At 39.3% G+C, this 20,162-nt stretch overlaps 1 protein-coding gene across 1 annotated transcript; it reads right to left on the bottom strand.

The window, feature by feature from the left end:
• Positions 1–516: 516 nt before the first annotated feature.
• On the bottom strand, positions 517–20,052 carry LOC108425191 (aryl hydrocarbon receptor-like). Its single transcript, XM_017693665.2, has 10 exons — positions 19,638–20,052; positions 16,620–16,807; positions 5,741–5,847; positions 5,525–5,614; positions 5,294–5,399; positions 5,085–5,191; positions 3,145–3,347; positions 2,413–2,522; positions 2,162–2,303; positions 517–2,079 (listed from the first exon to the last, which is right to left on the bottom strand). The coding sequence occupies exons 1-10, from the start codon at positions 19,676–19,678 to the stop codon at positions 1,179–1,181; spliced, it is 1,995 nt and encodes a 664-aa protein (XP_017549154.1). The 5' UTR covers positions 19,679–20,052; the 3' UTR covers positions 517–1,178.
• Between the last annotated feature and the right edge of the window lie 110 nt (positions 20,053–20,162).

The raw sequence follows: 20,162 nt of genomic DNA, 5'->3' as shown, positions 1-20,162 counted from the left end.
AACTGGTAAACAAGTGACTGATCAATTTTAGAGTTTATGCCTGTTGATGTTCTTCAGACTTTTGTCTTAGTTAAGCCTTTGTGTGTGAGGTTATGTGTGTAAACGAGATAATCTGTTGAGGTCAGTTTTCTCATTTTTTTATCCATTTTCTTAATTATGTTTCCTTTTTCATGTCCCTGTAATGATGAAAACCATTTTTCTTATAAAATTTTATTATCTATTTTACTTTGAAATACTTTTTTTTAAAATAGTTTTTATGATATATCAGGGGCGGCACGGTAGCGTGGTGGGTAGCGCTGTCGCCTCACAGCGAGGAGGGCCGGATGACCGGGTTCCTCTGTGTGGAGTTTGCATGTTCTCCCCGTGTCTGCGTGGGTTTCCTCCCACAGTCCAAAGACATGCAGTCAGGCCAATTGGACATGCTAAATTGCCCCTAGGTGTGAGTGACTGTCTGTGTCTGTCTGTCTGCCCTGCGATGGACTGGCGACCTGTCCAGGGTGTATCCTGCCTTCCGCCCGAAGACTGCTGAGATAGGCTCCAGCATCCCCCCGCGACCCTGACGGAGAAGCGGCTTAGAAAATGGATGGATGGATGGATGATATATCAGGGCTTATGTATGGGTTTTGAACAATGATATAAGAGAGTACATGCAAAGAGGCTTGAATCTGATGCAACATCACTGTTGTTTCTGCAGGAGAAGAATAAATGACTCCAATGGGTTTCTAATATTCAGATTTCAGCTGCTATATTTGCCATATACTTCAATAGAGGATCCTTCTTGCAGATATATATATATATATATATATATTCCTAGGAGAGATCACTGAAACCGGTCACAGTGTCCCGCTGTCCCACTGTCCTGCTACACTGATCTTAACCCTGCAGCTACTGTACAGGCCTTCTGAGCTCTTTGGTGTTGTGAATGTATGGGAACCATTCTCAGCTTGGTCACGTGAAACTCTGTAATGTATATTAAATGTTGTATGTGACTGACCCTTCTGTATGTGCTGTGATGCTGTGGGATTATAGTAAAACACCTGAGGATCAGCCTGTTGATCTTCCCATGGCTGTGAAATGCTCGGGTCCAATGGATGTTGACTTTGTGACATGGGCTTTTCTTTACTGCTTTGAAAAACATTCGTTAAGCCAAAATCTGTGAATTGAGATCTCTGTGAAGATCATAGATTCAAGGCATTTGTGGACTCAGGCTGAAGCTGGAAACTAACAGCGGCAGGACTAGAACCACAGCTGATGCCCTCACCCAGACTTCCTGAGTGCAGTGGATCCAGAAACCCATGTGAGTCATTCATGCTTCTCCTATTCAATGTACTTTGGTCTTCAAACCTATGACCACCTGGTTTTGAATTTGTGAATCTGCCTGAACATCTGAACGTTTGATGGATCTTCATTGGTTTTTCAGGCAACATACAGGTTTGATGCAGCTTCACAGGGTCACATTGAGAAACACCAAAAGTTGTGTCTTTCCACATTTCTGTTTCCTCACATTTAGTCTGCTTATAGCTGTTCATACTGGTCTCTTTCAACAAAGCCTCTTCTACATACGAGAAAACATCATTAGCCAGAATGTCATTCAGTTGAGTAGGTCCATCTCCTTTTTCTAGACGTATCCTCAATAAGGCATCCTCCCAATCCTTCAGCTGTATCTGGTCCACCTCCAGTTTCTTCAGAGCTCCCTCGGCACCTTCCTTCCCCAGGATCTTTTCTAGGGACTTCAGCATGGAGTCCTGATTAAAGCTGGGCTCAACTGACTCTGTCCTCCAGCCATCGATAGGGACACTGAGAAGAGCGTGACTGTCCATGAAGGCCTGGTCCAGAGGGAAGTCGATTTCCAGCTCTGGTGGATGGATGTAGATAGACTGGTCCTGTCTGAGTAAGGAACCCAGCAGTGAGTCAGGGTCCAGGTCCTTCTGTTGTGCAGGTCTCCTCCTCTTTGTGGATCTGGGTAAACTGTTCCACAGTTCTGGCACCTCCAGACTTTCATAAAGGACAGCCTCTCCTGCAAAACTGAAGGGAAGCTGCAGTCGTCTTTGACGTAGATGCTCCTCACCTTCATCATTTCTGGAAAGATGGGACAATTCATTAAAATATGCTTATGGCACTGATAATGGCACATTATCAATCAATTTTAATGGCCACTCACGTTAAGGGTTTCTGTCGAGCTATTATGAAATCAGGCTTCTTTCCCTGGAAAACTACTCTGGCGTTGGCCTGAACCCAGACCCACACTCCGTTCTTAGTCAGGAGCCTGAAGACAGTGAAGCCACTTTCTCCAGTCTTTATCACTAACAGAAAGAAACAGAATATCAGTTTCTTCAGTTCTGTATGACAGCATGGAGGCTTACATTGACTTGTAAATGAATGTGCAAGTTATTATTAGAAAAGGCACTATACTTCTTAGGTGATTGTCTGCACAGTACATCATATCAGCAGCGTGAATGAACTGGTAGCCAGACTTTCTTGTGCACAATTCCATTTCTGTATAGCCCAAAACCATCTTCCCCCTTAGAGCAGAAATACAGTAGATGATTCAAAAGTAAACTTTCACAAGCACGGGTATCATCACTGGATTCCACCTGATGGTGGGCGTTTAATCTTAGTCTGGGGTTCTTAATATCACTTGTTAGTACAAAACCTTGTATCTCCAAAATGGTAACTTTACAGGAGAAGGAAAAAACCTACTTTACTTTTAATGTAAGTCAATGGAACCTGACCCCCACCCCCCCAAGTCATTTTGTGCCATTTCTTTTGCTTCATTCTTCATGCAATTTACACACAATGTTAAAGGAAACGTTCAAATTATGATTATGATTTTCAAATTATGTCATAAACTGAAAATCGTAAAAAAATGGTGATACGCAGCGAAATATTCCTTAAAAAACACAGAGAAAAACAGATTGACAAATGGCTGGTGTCTGGCAAAAAAGCCAGGGATGTGATCAGATGTCAAAAGTGTAAAGAGGACCATGAACTTATTGCCTTGATTCAATACACTTGCTGCTTTTGTTTTGTTTTTTTTTGCAGTGAACATTTTTTTGCTCTCTACAACAAGATAATGATTTAAAAAAAACAAACACATCTTGATAATCAACGCGAAACACTCAAAAATTCTTTCTTAGGTTATACCTGGTGTCTATGCTCAGTGGTGCAAAGTCCAGCCTGTGTTTGGTCTGGAAGATGAGGGTCTTGGTCCTGATCTGTAGAATGCATGGAGGCTGAACAGGGCTAGCAATTGCAAACAGAGCAAGTTGTGAATGAGCTGATGAGCTTCCCTCCACAGCGTGGTCTTCTCCACGAAGATATTTCAGCCTCCCCTGAAAATTCAGGGCCTGCATACAAGAAAATGAGTTGAAATAGACAACTGGCTTATGGGGAAATTCTTCTGCAAAAGTCTTAAGCACCTAAGCAGTTTTTAAAAATAAAACATACAGTAACGCAGTAAAAAGTAACAAGAATTTCTGTTTTTCAGAGCTCAGATTTGGGGCCAGATTTTCCCACAATATCCCAAATCCAACATATTTAATTCAGCAAAGCACTGATTGGCTAAAATTAGCAAGAGGCAAACAGGTGGTCATAAGCCTTCATTACTAGTTAGCTGTATTAGGCTCATAACTTCAGTGCAAGTGTCTTCGTTGAGTAATATTTAGGCTAAAGGGAAGGGGACTTTTGACTGAACCATCACTTCAAGCAACCCAGTTGTACAGTACAGAGTATGTAGGTGCAGTCATGTGGCAGAAATTTCCACTCCCTGTGCAAAGCACTCTGTAATCAATCTGCTTAAAGTTTTCACTTTCCCATTGCTCACTCGCTCATGGCTCACCCAAGAGAGAAACTCACTGTATTTTTATATTATACACTCCACATTGATTGTATTTCCAGTACTCCTATTGAAATAAAATTATTAATGTTGAACAATTTGATAAGACATGTTACATTTCTCTTCAGAAATTATACAACCTATGGCCATTATTTAACCAAAACTAGTTACAAGTTTCATAGTCACATGCATAATCTGGCAGATCTATGGACTATTCAGCAGAATTTGTGTAAAGTGCAATCTCACAATAAATTAAGCAAAACAGTAAACAATTAAGCATTCTCTTGAGATTAACTGAGATATTAATAAACTAAACACACAGAAAATCATCACTTATGGGGTACTTTCTATTGGGAGGTGGCACAAAACCTAACCCTTAAATTTCAACTGAGATAATACTTAGATATAGATTTATCATATGCTTAATTTTGGTGAAATAAAACTTTATAAAAAAATGCTGTCCTAAGTTTTCATGCCGCTACCGAAACCATTTTAATCCATAGATGGAGCCGTATTTTAGCCACAGTCTTGTGTTTTAGAGTACAAAGTGAGACTGCAAAATTATTGTATAACTTTAAGAATTGTCCCTACTGAACAAACTTTCTTGTGTTTTAATGAAAAATCATTTGACTGTATGTGTGTACAACTCTTCCAAACTGTGTTTGCTAGTCATGTACTGGCCAGCATCTTTGAGTTCTGCTCAAAATCAGCTAAAATTGTCACTACTGAAACAGTCACTACTGAGACATTTGGTAAACAATAGGCCAGTTGTGTCCAATCTTATCCACAAACAGCCAGTTTGGCTACAGGGTTTCATTCCAAACAAGCACTTGATCAGGTGTCTGAAGACCAAGACCTAATTAAAGAGTTAAAATCAATTGTGCTCCTGCCTGTTTGGAACGAAAACCTTTAGCCGCACCGGCTCTTTACAGATATGATTGGATACCACTGCGATAGACCAATCACAAGTCCACAAAACCACCAACAATAAACAAATACTTGTGTTTTAACACAGTATGTATGTGCTTAATGGAACAGAGCAGCATCAGAGTGACCTTGGAGCTAGAACAAATACCGACCCTCTGATTTTTTAAACAGCCACTCCTCGTCCCGGACACAATTGCACCACTCAGCTCCCCCTATACACCACTGACCTATTCCAGTATGGTTGAGTGTCCCAAAGAGCTGACATAAGGCTGAATGTAAGCTCAATCAGGCAAAAAACAACCAATTTGAAATTAGGATTTACCAGGAAGCCTGAAGAGTTATTCAGAAGACAACGGAAGCGACAGCAGAAGTTCCTCTCCAGGAAAGCTGAGGTTTCTGGGGGAAGATGCTGAGGGCTGTAACTCTGCACTGCAAGGACAAATAACATGTTCAACTGTTCAGTGCATTGCACAACATGTCAGAAGTTGTCAACAGAGTCAAGTAGCCTCCAAAGAATGTTGTAGCTCCTACCATCTCCAGTATTCTTTGGGTTGAAGGCAAAGTGCAGCTGGCACTGGAACATAGCCCGGTCATCAATGTGGATCAGCTCGTAAATGCTTTGTTGAACAAGATCTGACTGTTTGAAGAGACCGGGATGAGCTGGTCTGTCAGGAGGTCTCATTTGCATATTGTGGCCTTCCGTATTGCAAAGACCAATAAAAGTTAATATATTGTGAAGCCTTATTCTGCCTAAAAACCTACCTGATGGAAACCCAAGCAGTCTTGTATAGTTGGAGAGGTGTAGAAGATGCAGCCCTCAGTGTTCACCACCAGCACAAAACCATTAAGAGCCTGCGAGGGAAAAGACACAACACAGCCATTTTGATCACTGGGAGCCAGGGCCATCTGTGTGGGCTTACTGTAAAATAGGACTTGTATTGTTTGTTCAAGAAGCACGGGATGAAGGTCATCATCTACCTGCAGCAAAAGATCCCCTTCGGAGAAGCTGACCCCATCGATTGAAGTTGCTGTCTTTCCACTGTTATCACAGAATAATGCGTTCCCATCACTGTTCCTCAAAGTTCCTAATACAGACAAAATCACATCATTTTCAACAAAATATCTTGCTCACTGCTGCTCATTCACCTTAAAAAGAGAAAAAAGAAACCATGACTTTGTCATGAAGACTCTGTGATACTGACCCAAAGTAGGTCTAAACTACACATTCATTTTCAAATTAGTTGTGGACTACAATACAGTGGTCTGCCTCCCAGGACTCAACAACATGAACAGAATATCACGTTGCAATTGATTCTATTGCTACTTAAAGCAATTAAGACATTCCTTGCACTAAATTACTAACAGAGTGGTGAAAGTAATTTGGGTTAAGTACATTATTTTCCTATTAAACAATTCAATAAATACAAGAAATATCACATTATACTACCAAACTTTGCAAAACATAACATTCTATATATCCACTGCATCTGAATTAAGTCATTTATGCCTTAAAAAAGCCAGATAGTGTGACCGACCCAGCCGTATCTGCACATTTAAACTTTAAAAGAAATTCATCATTTAAAAAAATCTAAATAAAATAGCATGATTATGAAACATTACAACACATTACATAGTAACCACATTGTGACCATGAAGCACTGAGGAATGAACATCACAATTTCAAAACATTTTACAGTTCTATTTCTGTTTTGTAGGGTTGAGAAAATAAGCAATTTTGAAAAATTGTAAAAAAAGGGACAAAATTATAGGTAAATGTGATGTAGGTGGTTTCCTTATTTAAATACAGCGGTTTTTACAGTAAGTCCAAAGCATTTTTCCCCCTTTAAAAAATGAATAACTATCACTATTACTACGCAACAAATCCATTTTTCTTCCTCTTTGTCTTCTTTGTGAGAGTGTTTAATAAAGAAAACATATCAGAGTGAACTTTTCAATGCGTTAACAATCTCATTTGCATTTTCATGCATTAAAATCAACTTGGTGTAAAAAGACCTCACTTGAAACTAACATTAAGATTGAAAACTTCTGCCGCTAATGCCGATGCAGGGTGTTCCCACCCCTTTCCTGTCACCCTATATTGCTTATTAACAGCTCAACAGTGTCACAACACTTTATACACACAGCCAACAGTATCATAGTCCATTTGAGGAAAATATTTTATTTTATATTAATTAAAAACATCAAAGTTTATTTCCATTCTGCTTGTGCAAAGACCACTAGGGGGCCTGCAGAAAGAACTAAATAAAAAATCCATAATGTTATCATGCTGTTAAGTATTGACTTCTTCTTGTAGGTTAGTTAAATGTATCTAAACAATTTATTACACAGTACTGTGTGAAAATCTTAGGCACCCAAGACACATTTTCAAAATCTATTTATTTGTGTAGTATGTGTTTATTTGCTGAGAAAAGTATTAATTAAACAACATTTATAGAATATTCATTAATAATGATTATATATATAAAATAAATAGTTATTTTATAAATGTCAGTGTGTCTGTTTAACCATTTTCAAACCTCTGCTCGAGGAAGCCCAGTATTACAGTATTATATGTAGTTAAATAGCAACTCCTGGTTTGACTGATCAGTGATTCATTCAATTGTGCTCATGATGTAACTGATTACATTAACAAGTCTCTGTGGTGGCTGTGAAGGTGACAAGGAAAAATATGGACCCAAGAAATTCTTGTTACTTTTTATTGTTTTTATGTTTATTTGAATTATGAATATGACTTTATTCTAATGTATATTGATAAACTGACAGCTGAGGTAAATTGTTTAGAAATTTGCTTAGATGCCTAAAAGTTTTCACACTGTGTATACTGTATATACAAGCTTGATACATTTTTTTAGAAAAAAAAAAATAAAAGAAGTGGTAAAAAGTGGTACTGTGCCGTCTCTACAGCAACAACAGTTACTCTTGTGAGTTGACAGCATCCACTTCTGAGATACAGTTTAGCCTCATGAGTACCTGTGTTCAGCTTTGGCTTATGAAATACTGTCTAGACTTCTGGAGGTGAGGCTTCAGGGACAGAGAAAGCTCAGCACATAACACTCCCTGTGTGTCAGGTGACGTAGCTCTCCCTGATGAAAACAATGAGCCAGACGTAAACAAGAACTGAAAATAACAGCCCAACAGATGACACAAAAAGAACTCCAAGATGGTTGACCTGAACTAATTTCAGTCTAAAAGCTTCACTACCCTGATACCTGGGGAGTGAGGTTCATATAGTAGCTGAAGAATTCACCACAGAGGCACCCTTACTGAAATTCAAATCTGAGCTGAAACTGATATTAACACTTTAAAAAATGAGGTTAGCCTTACTTAAAGACTTAAAGTGACCCTTACCAAAAAAAATAAAAAATTTATAGAGCTTCATGGGTAATTACTATAAAATAACACTGTCCTTCACTTTTCATTCTGGGTAATGGAACAGTTCTTGCTGGCTATGAAATAACATTTGTACAGGTATGGAAAATTATTCAGTGGGAATTTCCACTGATTTTTAAAAATTTCTGCATACTTCAACTGTTAACAGTCATTCAGAATGTTCAGAATGTGGCATGGCATTGTCATGCTGAAACAAGCAGTGGTGTCCCTGAAAAAGATCAACAATATGTTGCTTCAAAATGGGTTCATCTGGGTGTTAATGGTGTTTTCACAGAAATTCAGGTTACACACTAAAACCCCACCATACCAAAACAGAATTGGCTTTTGAACTTTATGCTGGTAACAGTCAGGATGGTCCTTTTCTTCTTTGCCCCTGAGAACACATGTGACCGGTGCAGGTACCAAAGGAACAAATTCCTAGACGTCACTCCAATTTACTGGGTAGGGGCCATACTCAAATAAATGACTTAGAAAGAGCTGTTCCACAATATTTACAATTAATTTTTTAACTTTCAACAAAAATTAAGAGCTGTCCACAATATTTTCAATATAACCGTTAAGAGCAACAAGAGAGTGAAATAAGAAACACAGAAACCAGATGTAATTATAACAGTTTAAGTATTAATACCAAGTGCTCAGAAGGGTACAAAAATCAAACCTCAAATATAAATGAACCAATACAACCAAAATTACACAACACTTCAAAAAAAGAAACAAATAATGTCACCACAACAAAAAAAACACGAACTGCAGAAAACCAAAATCTCAGAATAATCTCAGCGCTGACTGATGAAATTGTACACTTCAAGAGCACAAAAAAAATAAATAAATAAAAAATTAACCCACACACTCTTTAATAAAATTTCTACCATAAATATTGTTCCAAAATGTAAATATAAAAATTATATCAATGAGCAGCTGAACAGCAAATCTCACAAACAACACATAAAATACCCTAAAATAAGTGGCTCAGTGCAAATATATCGGAAGGCATCTATAAAAGAACACCCAGGGGAAAACAGTGGCCTGCAGACTACCAGGTCTTGATCCACTATTTAACCTACAATCGTACTCCACCCTTGGACGAGCAAGAGAAGCTGTGATTAGTCACTCAAAACATATAACTTTACTGGTAGCATGGACTGCAACGTTGAGTACTCCTTCAGAAATTTAAGCACCGTTAGACTCAGTACTCAGGCTGGAGACCTGCATCTAACTCTGAATGGACTTCTATTTGGTCCGTTTTCCAAACCGCAATGACCAGGACTCGTTCTTCCAGAGACAGCAGCTTGCGCCAAACAATTCAAGCTCCCCTTTGTCTGCCCAAGACTTTTATTGTCCCTACCAGTCATGAAACACTATTTACATGCACAACTTAAACTACAGGAAGTGGACAGAGTGGAATGGGAAGTTGTCAGTTCCCTTTAAACCAAGAAATAATCATAAAAACTAAATAAGAAGAAAAAAAAAGACTTTCTTTGTAGAGTTGGTCTACAGCTTGCACCAACCTCTCAGTTCCACCAGATGGCAACAATGAAGCTTTATTCTCCAGCAACCCTACTACATTCGGCTTCCATTATTTCCACAAATAATCTGAAATGTTGCCTAGTCAGGCCACGATACATGTTTGCACTGTGCACCAGCCCATTTCAGACAAGTTACAGCCCGAGAACAATCTGAGGGGTTAAAAGTCATGAACATTCAGTTATGGTTTTTGGCCATTTCCTTCACATGCAGAGATTTCTCTGGATTTCCTGAATGTTTTGATGTTATTATGCGCTGCAGTGCGTGAAATGCCTAAAATCTTTGCAATCGCACATCAAGCAGTGTTATTTTTAAATGGCTGGATTTTTTTGCTTATACGTTTTTGATAAAGTGGTGACCCTCAACCCCTCCTTGCTCCTAAAGGACCAGGCCTTTCATAGATGATTGTTTTACATCCAAGCATGATTACATCACTCTCAGTTTAGATCTGGGTGTGTTTTCACGCTAGATTTTTGGGAAACCTACTGTTATTGAAGTCAACCTTCAATTTTATCCACAAGCATCTGACAAGTTTGTAGAGTATTACAGAATAGTAAAGAATAAATCAGTCATGAGTGTACAGAAAAAAATGGCCTATAGAACTCCCTTTGCAGAAAAGGTCTTTGCTAAGCCTCTAATGTCACTAGATCATAGCAAATCCCTTGGACAGGACATTTGCATAATCTCACATGTTCACATACTCAAACTCACCTCTCCATTCAAATCTTTTCTAGAGAAAAGACTTCCTGAAAATAATGAGTGAATTAGCCAACCTGTCTGACAGGTTTTCCCTCAAGGAAAAGGAACAAGAGCCCCTATGCATTTCACACTGTTGGCTCTGTGCTAATGCTAAAACTCCATCAGTGAACTTCTGCACTATGCATTCCAGCGCAGAGGGATTTACCCTCCGGAGATGCAGAAGAGCCAACAAACAAATAGTTTTTGAGATACAGCTTTAATCAAGGCCTGCAAGAGGAAAACATGTTTTGGCACAAAAGCTTCTAGAGAGCTAAACCAGCACCGAAAATTACATAATGACATGAAACTTTATGCAACTGGTTTGAAGGGCAGAACATGTGACTCTCTGTCAAGTTTCTGGTGGACTTAATAAGGTTTCTTACTACAAAAATACATGATAAAAAATACAGAATAACAAGCAGAACAACAGGCAACTTTCACATAAGTATCAAAAGAGCCAGTTGCTATAATGAGGCGACTACCAAAGAGCCAGTAACATTCGCCTGACATCAGCAGTTACTCTCCTGTTCATTTCAATCTATTAGCACAAAAAAGGAATGAAAAGATTGATGTGCTCAAGAACAAGCCACTTGGAGGACCATTTAAAAAAAATGTCTGCATAATTCATTCATTAAGATGTAAACAAAGTAATTCACAATGGTTTTGTATGAAATTGCTAATACACAATGATCTGATCTATCACTCATCTGCCTGTACAGCACAGTTGGCAGTTTTCTCCAAATGTTTCCAACTTGTAAGGAACAGTGTAATTTATATTGAGCACCACTGATGGGATGAATTACAGTGGTGGTGTTAGGAATGTTTGCAACCCAAATATAGCCACATTCATCTCAAATGACCAGGTAACTTTCATGTGTCAAATAGATTTTTCTGTTTTTCTGCATGTGCTTCTCCTGCATAAAAAATAAATTTAAAAATTAGTTTCAAGCCAAAACCTCTCAAAACTAATGTAACATTTAGCAGGTATCAAGCAATATATTCTTCATGTAATAACTTTCCGTGAGGCAACTTTTAGAGGCATTAAATGCTTGGGACGTCTGGTTCCTATCACCAACACTGTGAACTATTCTGACTGTACATTTCTCCAGAATGGAGCATTTCGCACCAGACCTCTCTGACTGGCTTTGTTTACATCTTAAACATTCAATTCTACTAAAGTTTGAAAAGAAAAATTGAATTTTCCTTTAAGGTTTCGGATTGAATTAGCAAAATCTATTATGATTTAAGGTTCAGTGGCATTTAATATATATTTAGTTAAAGGTTATAAAGACAAGGTAAGCATCTACATGCAGTGGGCACGAACAAGCAGAAATGTCATTGCTGCCTAAATAGAGCTTCTCATTTATCTGTATTATAAGATTCTATGCCTACTTAAACAGCTGCCTATGCAGTAGTGGTTAGTAAGTGGCTTCACTAGGTATTAAACTAGGTATTGGGGCACATTAATAGTATAATATCCACATTGGACTCTCAAAATAAAATGTTAGAAATATTTTAGACATGATGTCTAAAATAGTGTCACATTTAAAAATGCTTTCAAAACCTCCATCCATCCATCCATCCACTAAGCCGCTTCTCCCTCACGGTCACGGGGTGGTGCTGGAGCCTATCCCAGCGGTCATTAGGCGGAAGGCAGGATACACCCTGGACAGGTCGCCAGTCCGTCGCAGGGCAGACAGACAGACACACACAATCTCTCACACACTCACACCCAGGGGCAATTTAGCATGTGCAATTGGCCTGACCGCATGTCTTTGGACTGTGGGAGGAAACCGGAGAACCCGGAGGAAACCCAGGCAGACACGGGGAGAACGTGCAAACTCCACACAGAGATGTCACCCAGCCGGGGAATCAAACCCAGGCCCTCCTCGCTGCCCACCGTGCCACCCGCTTTCAAAGTGGCTAAGAAGTGTGTGTGTGTGTGTGTGTGTTTCATGTACATCAAATTGAAAAGAAATTCTCCTGGATTCTTAATAGCATCAAACTTACAATCTCCCAACAACAAACCATCAGTATTATTTGGTTAACATTACTCAGATAGAATTAGTCTTAAATTGTGTTCTTTTCACTTGTGTTTTTTTGTGAATTAGGCCTGTCCAAATCTGCCACGTCAGTCATTTTTATGGACTGGATACCTGATATAAAACAAACCATAGAAATGACTCCAGGTAATATTAATCTGATGTCACTTGTCATGTTGGTAAATATTCCATAAGGAGTTCTGATTTATTTGCGTTCTTTGTGGCCCAAATCAAGGTCATATATATATGTACGTATTGCAAATTTCTCTTTATCTTTGTTTTGAATTATTAAAGTGTTTATTCTTTCACATAAATGGCTGCAACTGTAACAACTGCAATTTCCCTCTGGGATCAATAAAGGATTCTTATTCTGATGCATTGTCCTCCTAAAGTGTACGACCTTAAATGTTTAAACACAGAAAACGACAAAAAGAGGTTTGATTTTATGCAGTGAGCTAATGATACATCATGTTCACTTAAGACAGCTAGGTAGACGGTTAAGGAGAACGTAATTATGAAATTAAACGTTTGGACGGGTTTCTACCTGTGAGCCATAGAACATTTCTTGGTGTGTCTGTGTAAATTGTGTAGCCACTCCCATCTCTGTTATTTACAGTGCCACAAATACTGGAACCCCTGGTAAACATGAGCAAAAACGGAAGAAAAAACACTGTGTTGTTTGCCACAATTATTGGCACCCTTCATTTAATACTTTGTGCAGCCTCCCTTTGCAAAGATAAGAGCTCTGAGTTTTCTCCAATAACACTTAATGAGACTGGAGAACACATGGTTCTGAGAAAGGTTCTGAGACAAGTCCTTTACACACAGCCTCTCCAGATCATTCAGATTCTGAGGTCCACACTGTGGATTCTCCTCTTCAACTCATCCCACAGGTTTTCTGTGGGGTCTGTGTCAGTGGACTTAGGCGGCCATGGCAAAACCTTAATTATATGGTCAGTGAGCCATTTTTGCGTTGATTTTGTGGTGTGCTTTGGGACCCCATGTATCTGAATAAATTCAGGGCCTTTGGAAGAAACAGCCCCACAGTATCACATGTCCACCACCATACTTCACAGAGGGGATGAGGCACTTTTCTGCATGTCCACACGAAACTCACCTCTGGTGTTTACCAAAAACCTCTATTTTGGACTCATCTGACCATAGAATACAGACCCACTGAAAGTTCTAGCAATGTTTGACAAACTGTACATGCTTGAGTTTGTTGGGCCCTGACAGCAAAGGTTTTCTTCTGGCAACCCCCTCAAACAACTTGTGGTTATATATGTAGGTGGTGTTTGCTTGTAGTTTGGGAGACGTTCTGAGCCCAATACCTAACTAATTCCTGCAATTTACCATCTGTCATCCTTGGAGATTCTTTGTCCCCTCAAACCATCCTCCTCACTGTGCATGGGGTCAGTACAGACTTATGTCCTCTTCCCAGCAGATTCTCAACATCTCCAGTCGTTTTAAATTTATAGTGGAGATGAGCATTTCTCAACTATTTAGCTATTTTTCTTGTAATCATTTCCTGATCTATGCGGCTCAACAGCTTTTGTTGTACTTCACTGCTATTTTCTCAGATCTTCATCGTACAATACCCACAATATGCTCAGAAAAGCGTATCATGACATCATTTATCACAATAACAACACCATATTGGCGTACTGCCCACTTCAAGTGTTGTCTAACCTTACTGAAATCCACCTCATTCAGCTCATAATCAAGCCATTTATGAGCAAAGTCAAATGTCTCACTGTGAGGGAAAACAAGATTGTGCACAGTTTTGTGATCAAAACTGCCCAGTCCATCTCAGGAGCAGCCTTCCCCCCACTACAGGACATTTATCACGCCAGGGTCATCAGAAGGGCCCAAAACATCATCAGGGACAGTACACACCCCCAGCACAGACTCTTCACACTCCTACCTTCAGGCAGACGTTACAGGAGTGTGAAGTCCAGGACAACAAGACTGACCAACAGTTTCTATTCACAAGCCATCAGGCTGGTGAACACCTCACTTACTACCTCTTCCCCCCTCCCAATCTGAACTGATTTAACCTTGCACTCAACAACTGCACCTTACCTACACTGCACTGCTGCTGTTAGAACAATACTGTTTACATCTATTACCTGCACAGAACAATATTGTTTACTGATTACATCTATTACTTGCACAGAACACTACTGTTTACATCTGTTTACATCTGTTACTTGATGCATTTTATGAACAGCTGCTCTACATATTTGCACATATGCACGTGTAACTTTAATTTTATTTCACCTTTGCACATTCTGTACATTTTTACTTGTACTTTTTTACTACTGTTTTAGAGTTATTCTTATTTTCTTTTTTTTTTTATTCTCTTAAGATTATATTCGGTGAATGGAGGAACAGCAAAGTAAGAATTTCATTGTACAGTGTAGCCGACTCTTCTGCTGTGCACATGACAATAAAACTCTTGAATCTTGAATCAAAGAACTAAGCAGGCCAAAACAAATATCTAACTCTGTCATGGTGCAGGATTGTTACCTATGTTACAAGCCTGCACCATGTTGGCAAGCTGCTGATTTGCGTTACAATGTTCCACCTACCACTTAAATCAAGGCCTGTTTCATGTACTTTTTCACCTAAAATGTTTCATGAAAAATATGCTTATCATTCCAAGTTTTAAAATTTTAAACCTTTTCCACCCCATTTTCTACTATCTACAGCAGGACTGTCACGGGTCTCGTTATTTACTCAAAAGTGGAGCACATTTCAGTAAATGCTTACAAAATCTATATACTAGTATCTTTTGTGTTATGAGTAGTAACAGGCAATGCAAGTATTGCATATAGATTGGATATTGTAGACCCTGGAACACATTTATACACTGCTATCACTTTAAATGTTTTTTTCAGGTCAGGTGGGACAGAAATGTAAAACACTAGCTTCACCTGTTAAAGAGCAAATAATGTTATTTTTGTTGCAACTTTGTCTAATAGTAAGTAATGAAAATACGCTGGTGTGGTGACGCTTTATTCATTTAAAGCTGCACTATGTAAGAATGTGTAATTGCACACAACATTCAGAAGTACATTTTGTAACATGGGTTGTTCTTTGGACAAATGGACAAATCTGCTGATTGCAAACATGTTGAAAGTATATTCAAAGAGAAACTTGGTGAAGGATGTGTTTTCTAAGGATATAAATGAAATATCTACTACTGCTACCTTATTTTCATTAGTATAATGTTCATTTTTAATGAGGAACGAGGAAACAGGTGGCAACAATCAGGGGCGGAGTCACAAAACAAGGGGCTGGACTAAGAAACACATGGACGAAAAAAGTAAATAAAAAGTACATGGACAGGACTGGGAGGGGCCAGTTGTGACAGTGTTTTTAATTATTTGCCAAAATATTGTTTTGGTATCAAACATTGTGATGCTACACTACTACATAATACTGGTACCAGTATTAAAGTCAAAATTCTGGTATTTGTTACAATCCTACTGAACACATTGAGTTACTTAATTGATGGTTTTGACAAATTGTTAAGCTGGGACAGAAACCCAGACGCTAGCGGATAAGAGGTCAGACGATTTATCCGTCTACTTATCAACCAAGGTAACAAAAAGGGGCAAAATGCTAAAGAGTAGTCCTAGTTCAGTCCAAAAATCCAAATAAGCAATCCAAGTAAGCAGCAAAAGTACCAAAGAGGGAAAGGCAACAGACATAGTCGAAAACACAAAATCAAACGGTCAAAATCACGATTAGACAACAAGGAGAAAACGCTCAGTAGGTTTCAGAATGAAAACAATAACTCGCACTGACTGACTGTCAGAGCCAGGCTTAAATACTCTGCTCTAATGAGGCACCGGGGACATCAATCAAAAGTCTGGAGATTGTGAGCGCAGATAGGTGCGCGAGCCTGAGTGCAGAGTCACAGGATCTCCCAGGGTTTTCTGGGAGTTGGAGTTCACTTGACGCGCTGAATGCGTGACACAAATCGGATAATTTCTTCGCAGCAGGGCCTCTCCTCATGAGAAAGATAACAGCCAGAGAGGCAAAAGTAGAATCTATATTATAAACTTCATTAGGCTCACAACTGCAGAGCCACCACCAACTAATACAACACTACTCGGCAATTCTTTTCAACTTACCTTGGAGAAACTTCTTGAGTTTAAGGTAACCCACACTGAGACGGAGGATGGACAGCTTGTCTAAGCGTCCTCTCACGTCCTCGGAGAAGGGCAAAAGAGCCGTTAGCTTGTCCAGCTCCCCATTTAGCCGATCCCGGTGGCGCTTAGAGGGGGTCGACTTTGCATCATCATGGTTCACAGCATTAAGTCTGCAACAAAAGGAGTTGAACCAGAGGTCATCAATTACAGCCTTGGAAGACCAAACACATTTTGACGATTTTCCTGCTCAAACTTCCCAAACTTTCCCAAAAGCATTTTAGCAGTAAGATCATCTTAAATGGCAGGGAGAACGTTCAGTGTGATGCTTGCTCAATGACTTAAGATTCATCTTTGTCCTAAGATGCTTTCTGGAAACCCAACCCAGTTAATTAGCAGGTTTAGTAGGTTTTGAGCAGGGAGATCATCAGAGATGAGGCAATACCCCCTTTTTTCTGATGGGTATCGTCTGATACTTACCTGATTTTTTTTTTCTTGAACTAGTAAACCTTAAAATTAATTAATTATTTTTTAATTGAAGTACTTCACTTTAGATTAAAAAAAAAACATCTAATTACTCAAACACTCTCATACCCTACAGAAACAAGTACATAGCACCACATAATTTGACTGATAGGTACTGACATTGGTATTTTTACATGGCTGGCATTTTCTGCTGATATCAACCCAATATCAACATCCACTGATACTGACACCAATATCTACCATCTCTAAAAGTCACCTAACTGTGCAGGAGCCCAGCTTGCCAGGACCAGAACTCATTGCTCCTTGGTGACACTAATAGATAAGTGGCTCTCCGGTTAAATGTCTAAAAAAATGTCTACTTCCCGAGGAGGCTGAGGTCCTTTAACATCTGCAGGAAGCTCCTGCAGATGTTCTATCAGACCATGGTTGCCAGCTGTCTTTTTTATGCTGTGGTGTGCTGGGCAGGAAGCATAAAAAGGAGAGACGAGATGCAATTGGACAAGCTGGTCAGGTGAGCGGGGTCAGTGGTCGGTGTGGAACTAGACTCTGTAGTCAAGGTGGCTGAGACAAGGACATTACTCAAACTGCTCTCCATTATGGAGGATGATGTCCTCCCACTGCACACCATCATCATGGACAGGAGGTGCATGTTTAGTGGCAGGTTGCTATGACAGAGCTGCTCAACAAACAGATTCAGGAGATCCTTTGTCCTTAGAGCCATCAGGCTCTTCAAGTCTTCCCAGGGGGGGCAGAAGAGAAGAGGGAAGAGGAGAGATGAGGACTGAATCTGAATCTCATGTTAAATCACGAATCATCATAGGTCTTATATCTCAGGCTTAATCTGGTGTTTCTTTGTCCATTTGCACATCTGGACACTAGACACTATATTTGGTACCAATATCTGCACATATTTATTCATTCAGTATGGTCATTATATGCCATTACCTGTACCTCCTCGTACAGTCTTTTTGTGCTGTGTCTTTCATCTCAGGTTATAGATCTTGTTACAGATTGTTGTATTTTTCTATTTGTATATCTGCCTATAGACAGGATCTTTTATATTTATTCTTCTTGTTATATTGTCTTTACCCTTATTACTATTACTCTAGTGTTGTGCGTCTGCTACTGGCTGCTAAATTTCCTTTGGGATCAATAAAGTATCTATCTATCTAAAAGCAATATTGTCATGGCTTATGGCCTGTACAACATCTAGATTTTCCAAGGACAATAAGCTCATCAGTAAAAGACTAATACTAAGTGGATGGTGTTCCATCTGGTGAATTAAGAGGACTTACATTGCCTTAAAGCAATGTTCCTGATATGGCTTTTAAACTGTACTCACATATCACAGACAGTCATCGCATTTAACTCGGGGTGGGCAACGTAAAAGTATTTTATCTTATTGTTACAAATGAAAGGGCCTATTGTGGTTACTGTCAGTATTGAACGCTGCTCAACTGCCAGTTTCATTACAATAAAAGTCCCATTTAACTGCATGTGGTGCATTGCAGTATGTGACACCGGTACATTCTGTCAGTTTTTACTCAAACAGCAGAAAAAACTGAATATTGTGATGCTTATCATAAATAGTGAAACTGTCTAAGTATCTGGACTTTGTATTTTGTTATATCTAAGCAATGTCTCTTAGTGTTTGTAGTAAAAAGGGTCTTTATAAATGTGTTACATTACAACTCAGACAAAATGACTTTGCTGATGCAGGTCTGAACATGTCTCATGTCTCTCTGTCTCTGACATGAGAGAGAGGGAGGAAGAGAGAGAGAGAGAGAGAGAGAGAGAATTTCTTCTAATCATTAAACATTTATATGACAGATTTATTGCTTAAAATGTCAAAAATGTAGGCCAAGCTGTCTGATGGAAATAGACAATCTTATTCATATTAGCTACACACTTAAACACTTTGGCTCTTTAAGGGTTCTTTGTAAAGGGAGTGGTTTCTTAAATGAAATTCTTCTGGTTCTTCAGACTGATGGAGAAAGTGTTGTATATGATTTTATATAGCACCAAAAATGGTTCTATCGCTATGATGTTGAACTGGTTCTAAATTTTACGTAACGTTGATAATGGCAAAATAGTGGCAACCCTTTTACTGCTATCTAGAACCATTTTCAATAAAAGTTCTATTTCTAACCATATACCACACAATCTCTATCAATCTGAGGAACCACTGAAGCATGAGAGAGTTCTAAACAGACCTCAAGGTTCTAAACAGAGCTATTCCCTTTCCTAACCCTTGTAGAACCATCTTTTTGTGTTATTACAGAGATATGTAACCATAATGCTCTGCAGGCTGCTTTACTATCCACTTGCCACCGTTCATGCTGTATGATACAATAACACAAATATGAATAGGCACTTTAGCATTTTGGCTAGATTTGTGTCAAAAATAGCAAAATTTCAAGGAAAACAAGGAGGCAGTTTTCAGGTCTGGCACCTCATCATGGCAAATTTAGCTTGCCTACTAAACCACACATTAAATATCAGGTGTAAATGACGTACATTTTTTGAAGGGGTCTCTTTCTTTTCTTCACCGCGTACATCCCACCATTCCCCACCACGACTGACTGCCCGGTTTCTCCTGCTGGGCTGTTTGAAAAGCGACGTCTACCGAAGCCGGCAAGTTAGGTCGTCCAAAATGTGTTAAGGCACATCCGAGTCTCCTCTGCAGGTCACGTTGTTTTTCGCCGTTGGAGCGAATCCTTTATCACAGGGAAGTTTCCAAGTGTTCCAAGTCTTTTTTGCGAAGCGCGCGCTGTGATTCTTCAGGTAGGGTCTTTGTACGGGGTTTGTAAGCAGCACCTGAAGAAATTGCTAAACACATGCCGGTAGTGTTGGCGAGCATCGTCGCTGAGTCGACATAACCGAAAAATTAGAATGCATAAGAAAATGCGGGGGTATCCTTATATTCCTCGCCTGCCTGCGTAGTTGTATTATCGCAGTAGAGGGAAGTTTCACTGGAGCTGAAAGTTAATTGAGCAGCGGCCTCTAGCGGACGAGATGCGCAGTTACAGTCTGTCATGTTTA

Source organism: Pygocentrus nattereri, chromosome 18 (assembly GCF_015220715.1).
Source record: "Pygocentrus nattereri isolate fPygNat1 chromosome 18, fPygNat1.pri, whole genome shotgun sequence".
In the NCBI taxonomy this organism is placed as follows: Eukaryota; Metazoa; Chordata; class Actinopteri; order Characiformes; family Serrasalmidae; genus Pygocentrus; species Pygocentrus nattereri.
This window is presented reverse-complemented; position numbering and strand designations above follow the sequence as displayed.

Excerpts from the sequence above, each read along its gene's own strand:
- LOC108425191 (XM_017693665.2), bottom strand. The coding sequence starts at position 19,678 with ATGTACGCGGTGAAGAAAAGAAAGAGACCCCTTCAAAAAAT. Across the intron at positions 5,848-16,619 it reads ACTCAAGAAGTTTCTCCAAG|GAACTTTGAGGAACAGTGAT; the intron begins GTAAGTTGAAAA and ends TGTCTGTATTAG. Across the intron at positions 2,523-3,144 it reads CCACTGAGCATAGACACCAG|GGGGAAGATGGTTTTGGGCT; the intron begins GTATAACCTAAG and ends TTCTGCTCTAAG.